Source organism: Coenobita brevimanus, chromosome 97, assembly GCF_032717465.1.
Source record: "Coenobita brevimanus isolate Jiangsu-jjx chromosome 97, ASM3271746v2, whole genome shotgun sequence".
NCBI lineage: Eukaryota > Metazoa > Arthropoda > Malacostraca > Decapoda > Coenobitidae > Coenobita > Coenobita brevimanus.
In genome coordinates, this window is record NC_137050.1 from 27,792,641 (window position 1) to 27,800,140 (window position 7,500).

General features: G+C 41.9%; 1 protein-coding gene and 1 non-coding gene across 2 annotated transcripts in view; one reads left to right on the top strand and one right to left on the bottom strand.

The window, feature by feature from the left end:
- Ack-like (activated Cdc42 kinase-like) overlaps positions 1 to 7,500 on the bottom strand; it is a 441,226-nt gene that overhangs the window by 276,862 nt on the left and 156,864 nt on the right. The window contains exons 6-8 of the mRNA XM_080283506.1: positions 5,526 to 5,663; positions 952 to 1,146; positions 390 to 539 (exon numbers count right to left, since the gene is read on the bottom strand). Coding sequence (XP_080139632.1) covers positions 390 to 539; positions 952 to 1,146; positions 5,526 to 5,663 — 483 coding nt within the window. The remainder of the gene's footprint in view (positions 1 to 389; positions 540 to 951; positions 1,147 to 5,525; positions 5,664 to 7,500) is intronic.
- LOC145413939 (5S ribosomal RNA) lies at positions 6,218 to 6,336 on the top strand. Its single transcript, XR_013899812.1, has one exon. It is a non-coding gene; the product is annotated as a 5S ribosomal RNA (ribosomal RNA).

Genomic DNA, 7,500 nt, shown 5'->3' on the forward strand with positions numbered 1-7,500 from the left:
AGGAGGATTAACTTTTGAAATACAGCGTAAAATTATAAATGGTTGGTGAACTAGTTGATGGAACGAATGCTAGCGTGTGTTTAAACAGGCACCCATGTTGCGACCCAGTGTGATCCGAGACCAAACGAATGACGATCGCTTTCCTCGCCGATACTGAAAATGACTCTAGGATTACTTTCAACATATTTTTGGAGCTTATTATTTTTAAATTTTGTCTGAATTAACAGAAATCCGGATCAAAGGGGTCCGGACCAAAGAGGTTCTATTGTATTTCATATACAGTATACAGATAGATAGATAGATATATTACACATATATATATATATATATATATATATATATATATATATACACATAATGCGAGTTCAACATGAAAAGAACCCACTGACCAGCATTAAGGCATTGGTGTCCAGTACAACCCCGTAAAGACGAACAATATGCTCAGAATCAATTGTGTGCATGATTGCTGCCTCCTTCAGGAACTCCATAGGTTGTGTTTGCATGCGTTCCTTGCTTAGGCACTTGATGGCCACTTGAATCTGTCATGGATAAGGAATATAAATAGCCAGCAATTGTAACTGGATGTAGTTTGCAATAATTATTTTATCAAATCTGTTATTTCTGTTCTGAGTTATACTGTAATGTGAAGGAACAAGGTACAAGGGTACAACTAGTTCTCATCTGCAAAATGCAACTACAATTAAACAGTATTAAGTGAGACATTCTACAGGTTCAAAACAGAAGTTAAAAGCCTTTTTTTTTTCTTTTTTTTTTTTTTACTGCAACGTAGCTTTCTGATGAATCACTGGCAACATCAATAAAAACTGTCATTTCATCAGCAGCTTAATAATGAAAATAACTTAATGTGAGAACTAACATTACAGTACAATAATTTCACAAGACCTAGTACAAAACTTCACTGAAGTTAACACATGGGAGTACAGTATATACCCTTTCACCCTCCTCATTGGTCCAGACTCCCTGTTGAACCACTCCAAATTCCCCAACACCAAGCTCCTTGTTGATGACGATTGCATCAGCAGGAATTATGTGTTTACTGGGGACTCGTACTCCAGGTCGTTCCCCACCCTCTTCACCCACCATTACCTCTCCACCCTCTGTTCCTTCTTTCCTTGCCAGCAGGATCTGGGGAAGTATTTATAACAAGAATAAGATAAAGCCATCGCCATACAGGAGCTATCCAGTAACTGCTTCTACTTACTTCTAGGTGATTGTCTATCTATCTATATACCTAGGCTGCTTCCCCCAAGGAAAGGGAGGTAGCCGAGACAGGACGACACACTCCCCATTTACTCATCCATTCAAACACATTCATTAGCATCTTAGCACCAAAGGGGAGAACGGACAGATCCTCACCGCACCACACCGCACAAGGGTCAACTGCGCAATGCAATCAGTGACATCCGCAGCAGGGCCCGACAGCAGAACTGGTTTACCCCTGCCACATCATAACAGACCCATCCCCTTGTATTAGTGTTTAAGAGAGTTTTCCAAACCAGCGAGGTGAGATGCACCTTTCACTGACCCCTTCGCTACACAAAACCTTCCCAAACAAGACTATCTGGAAGAGGCAGAACTGAGATGAGTGAATAATAACTTCTGAAATAAAGGAATACTCAGAAGAGATGTCTATAATGGATCTTAAAAAACATACAAGATAAACAAGTGTTCATAACAGCCAACTACTACCACAGACCAATTTGGTTTTGTCATTATAATATTCACTATAATCTGACTGTGAGGTATGAGTGAAGACAAACATATACAGCATAAAAACAATCTTATATATTAGCTTCAGCTTTGGAGAGTTTATGACTACAATTGTTCAAGAACATCATGGGGGAAGAAGTGAGTTTGTATCAGGGAAGGGAAAAGAGACAACCATGAGTAACTACAATATCACTAAAACCTCAGCTTCAATATTACCATCACTAGCAACAAGTAACATCGACTCCTTCTACTCCATGATGATTTTTTATAATTCTCTATCTATCTATCTATCTATTGCCAGACGCCTCAATCTCGTTTGGGGTGGCCACAAACAAATCGCTTCCACGTTGTACTGTCCCCCGCCATTTCACTGCCCTGCTCCCAACTCACACCCCACTCTCTCATATACCTCTCCACCCCATCCCTCCATCTCATCCTCGGCCTCCCCCTCCCTCTTCCCCCCTCCACCTCACTCACATACACTCTCTTCGTCAGTCTTTCACCCTCCATCCTCTCCACATGACCAAACCACCTCAGTGTGTTCCTCATAACACTTCCTATCACATCCACACCCACACCACAACGCTCCTTTATATACTCATTCGTCAGCCTGTCTCTCCATGTGACTCCACAGGCTCGTCTTAAATAACTCATTTCCACTGCTCTCACTCTTGACTTGTGTCCTTCCAACAACGTCCAAGCTTCACTTCCATACGTTAGAGTTGGTATCATAATACTGTCATGTAGTAACTTTTTCACTTCCCTGCTCACTTCCCTGTTTCTTAACACTGCTTTCAAAGAACCAGCAACCTTTCTTCCTTGCTGTACCCTTTCAAGCATTTCACCCTCCAAACCTCCATCCTTACTAATCACACTACTCAAGTACTTAAACGTACTCACATTTTCCAATTCCTCACCATCCAACCTTGCTGTACATTCACTGACTTCACCTCTCTCAAAGACCATCACTTTACTCTTCCCTACATTCACCTTTAAATTCCGTTTCTTACACACTCTCCCAAACTCATCCACCAAGCCTTGCAGCTCCCCTTCGTCTTCACTCAACAACACAGTATCATCTGCAAACAACAGTACAGGGAGTTTCCAAACACTATCCTCTCTCACCAGGGCCACTCCAACATCCACTACCCTACCTTGTACCTCTTTTATTACCCCATCCATGAACAGACTGAACAACCATGGAGACATGACACATCCCTGTTTCAACTCAACCTCCAAAGAGAAAAATTCACTTAGTTCACCATCCACACGCACTGCAGCCTTAGCACCATCATACATACTCTTCACAGCATTCAACAACTTTCCATCTACTCCATATATTCTTAATACTTTCCACAATCCTTGTCTATCCACCCTGTCATATGCTTTCTCCAAATCCATGAAAGCCGCATACAACTTCTTTCCCTTCTCTAGAAACTTTTCCACTAAAGATCTAAGAATGACTATCTGATCTACACACCCTCTTCCCTTCCTAAAGCCTCCCTGTTCTTCTCCAACTAATTTCTCTGTTCTTTCTCTAACTCTGTCAATAAGTATCCTACCATACACTTTTCCTATTATACTAAGGAGACAAATGCCCCTATGATTACCACACACTTCTTTTTCCCCTTTTCCTTTGTACAAGGGAATAATTATACCTGACTTCCAATCCTCCGGGACTCTACCTTCCTCCCAGGCCAATCTGCACATCTTCCACATCCATTCTACTACTATCTCTCCCCCATGCTTCAGCATTTCACCACACACTCCATCAATTCCTGGAGCTTTCCCCAATTTCATTTTCTTCATTGCTTCCACAACTTCTATCCTACTGATTTCTTCCTGTCTTCTCACCTCCCTCCTTCTCCCAGCCATTCCCCAGCCACTTATACTCGCATTACTTCCTCCATCATGTATGTTCAACAATTCCTTAAAGTGTTCTCTCCATCTGCTCACTTTTTCTCCCTTCTCCACTAGTAATCTACCATTTTTATCTTTCATTCCCCTGCTGACCTCACTTCCACCCTGTCTTAACTCTCTTCACCTCTTTCCAGAACATTTTCTTAGTCCCTCCACTTTACACTCAAATTCCTCATCCACTCTCTTCTTACTCTCTCTTACTAATCTTTTCACCTCTCTCTTTCTACATATAACTCTCTCTTCCGCCTCTCAACTTCTTCCACACCCCTATTTCTCATCCATTCATTGTATGCTTTCTTCTTTTGTGCCACAGCCTGTCTCACCTCTTCAGTCCACCACACTGTTCCTTGCACCCCCCTCCGTCTTCTCTTCCTCCCACACACCACATCACATACTGCACATTTTTCTTCTGTAAATATCTTGCACACACCTTCCACGTCCCCCATCTGCTCCAATTCATATTTCCCCAATTGTTCCTCCACTTCTCTCTTATACTCTGCCTTTTTCTCATCCTCTTGTAACCTTTCCACTCTCCTTACAACTACTCCTTCCTCTCGTCTTTCCCTTCTTCTATTCCTCCATCTTACTTGTATCCTAATTCTAGCCACCACCAAGTAGTGGTCAGAAAGTCCACTCCCCCAACCTCTATAAGCTCTTGCATCCATTACACATCTTCGCATCCTTTCATCCAAACATACATAATCAATCATAGACTTCCTTTCATTCAGTTCACCACCCACCCTTCTCATCACTTGCCATGTATACCTCTGGATCATTTTATGCCTGAAGAGGGTATTGGCTATCACCAACCCCCTCCCAGCACAAATGTCCACTAATGCACTGCCATTCTCATCTACTGCAGCAGGCACACCCCACTCACCAACTATTCCATCCACCTTCACATTCCCTACTTTACCATTCATATCACCGATCAAAAACACTCTCTCATTCCTTCCAAACTTTTCCATGCACACTTCCACATTTGTCCAGAACTCTTCTCTCACTCTGCTAGCACGATCTTGCGTTGGCGCATACACATGCACAATCGCCCACATTTGTATTCAAACTTTCAACTTTACCCACACAATCCTTGACCCAACTGATCCATACTGTCTTATGCTCTTCTTCCATCTTTTACTCACAACTATACATACTCCTTCCTTTGCCCTCTCATTCTCACCTACTCCTGCACATATACCCCATCCATACTCCCATTCTCTCACACTTTCTCCTCTCCATATTGTTTCAGTCATTCCGCATACATCCACTTTAGCACTCTCAAGCACCTGGACAATCTCTCTCTCTTTCACCTCATCATTCGCTCCTCTTACATTCCACGTAGCCATTACCAAGTCCTTTGTCCGGTCCCGGGTCGTCATCGTTTAGTCAGTCCTTGCCCGAGGCTTTTTGTTTGTTTTATTTAGTTAGCTGTTTTCCGGGGAGGGGCACTAACCCTCCGCCAACCCTTTTAGTCGCCTTTTACGACAAGCAGGGATACTGGGGGAGTATTCTTGAAAAAAAAACCCTACCCCCAGGGGTAATTCTATTTTTATATTACTAAACATTTTACTTGGCTTACAAGAATGACCTGATAGTGTATGGATTAATGAATGCTGTGTCGAACCTCGCTAAGGAAAAAAAACTTCAAAACTTTCAACAACTTGCCTGGAGTTATTAAGACTATAACATTGCCATAATGCAGGTGTTAAGGGTTTCCAATATATTTTTTTCAGATATCTGTACACCACAATAAAGAAGCTGAGATATTCATAACCAGAGATGTAAACACACTATCCTCTTAACTCTCTTAAACCATGATCACCTTCTGGTAAGCCTCCTTGAATTACCAGGAAAACAGAGAATAGGTGGCTAACCTTCTTAAACTTTGAGAGGTATGTCTGTGGGCAGTACTTGTGGAAGTATTTCTTGAGGCGCCGTATCTCTGGCCGGGACATACCCAGAGCCTGTAGGTCCTCATCAGCCACGAACTTAATCTGCCCCACATTTTGCACCTGAAAAATATACAATATAAATAATAAATGCATAATTAGCTCAGCATTTAGTATGAGACACACAAACACACGTATGCACGCATAGCCTTATGTTCATCCAGCATACTTCCCATTCTTCTTACTACTCACCATATACAGTACTATTAAAAAGGTACTGGGTATTGTCAGGCCATTCTCTTCACAAACGTCCATCAGGCCAGTCTCATATCCATATTCTGTGCTTCAGTGGGTATAACCTACTGGCCAATTATCCCATCTGGTATAGCATTCCTTACTTTACAATTCATATCTCTAGGCAGAAACACTCTCCCACTTGCTACAGTCATCTCCGAACATGCTTCTACATTTTCCCAGAACTGCTTATATTGTTGCTATTGTGGTCCTGTGTCTGCTTTAATGTTTTTACAATGAGCGCCAACAGTCGTGTTGCAGTTCTGTCTGAAGATTAAATGTAACATGTGAAACATTATGAACCATCTGTATGACATATGGTGGAGCATACCAGATGTTTAGCCCGTCAGTTTATGTTTTCACTAAATTTCACAACACGCCTAGCCAACGGCCATACCACGTTGAGTACACCGCTTCCCGTCCGATCAGCGAAGTTAAGCAATGTTGGGTCTGGTTAGTACTTGGATGGGTGACCGCCTGGGAACACCAGATGCTGTTGGCATAACGTTCTCCCTACGTGTCAAGTGGGGTTGGTGGAGGATTAGTGCCCCTCCCTGTAAAACAACTCTAAGCCCTTGGCCACCCTGTTTGGGATACATGGCGTCTGGCAATGAATGAATGATGAATGACTATTGGCTATCAATGTACATGTATATTAACAAAAGCATTAATTCTGACAAACATTTTAAATAAAACTTTGCACACACAATCAATGGGGGCCCAACAGTTAACACTCTGAATTTGGTTCAGACTAGTATCCTCAGAGGGGGTGCTTGGTTGTCATGCTCCAGTCACAGCAAATGCCACCAAGCATTGTGAGCAAGGGCATTTGTCCCTAACTACTAAATATCTCTGGCTAAGCCACATCATACCTCACCTACAGGACTCATAAACACCCAACTTTCCTTTTGAATAATGTACATGGTAATCTGTAACATGTTCTAAAGGCTCCTTCACATAACCTGAGCCCTACCACACAATAGAGATGGCCTGTCTGAATACAACACAGACATTACATACCAACATCACCATACGAGCAACAAACAAGATATGACAGTACATGCAGTGCTATCAAAGTCTCCAGCCTGGCTATGGCACCTGGTACGGTTTGGATTAGGGGAATGAAAATCAGGTCTGGAGAGGAGGTAACAAGTTACTGGGTCAGGGTTCATTACCTCAGGCAATGTTTAGCATGATGAAATTTGATATGTACAAGATTAGATATTAACTTGACAAAGGCTAAAACCATTGAGTCTTAAAAAAAGAAAAAAATCCTTACAGTAATGCATTTGTCTTAACCACTTCACTATGAAGATGTATCCTTTATTGTACTCTAGGACGGCTCTCAACCACCAAATGATTTTATTCAGCCCTGGACAACATTTTGATATGAAGGAGTTAGAATAAAGTTTTCATGAACCCCTTCACAATTAATGGTCTGTCTTAAGTTGAATAAAATGCTCAAATGAAAACAAATTTTATAAAAGACATCAGACCGAACGGGTTCATTTTTCCTTCACCTCTATTAACATCTGTCATGGTGACTGAATGTGGAAAGAAAGCTTTTCACAAGAGGGGAAATGATCCATATCTTATCATACAGGTTTAATGCAAGTTGATGAGGAGATTGACAATGATAAGGAAGACAACAGCTCCTGTCTGTGGC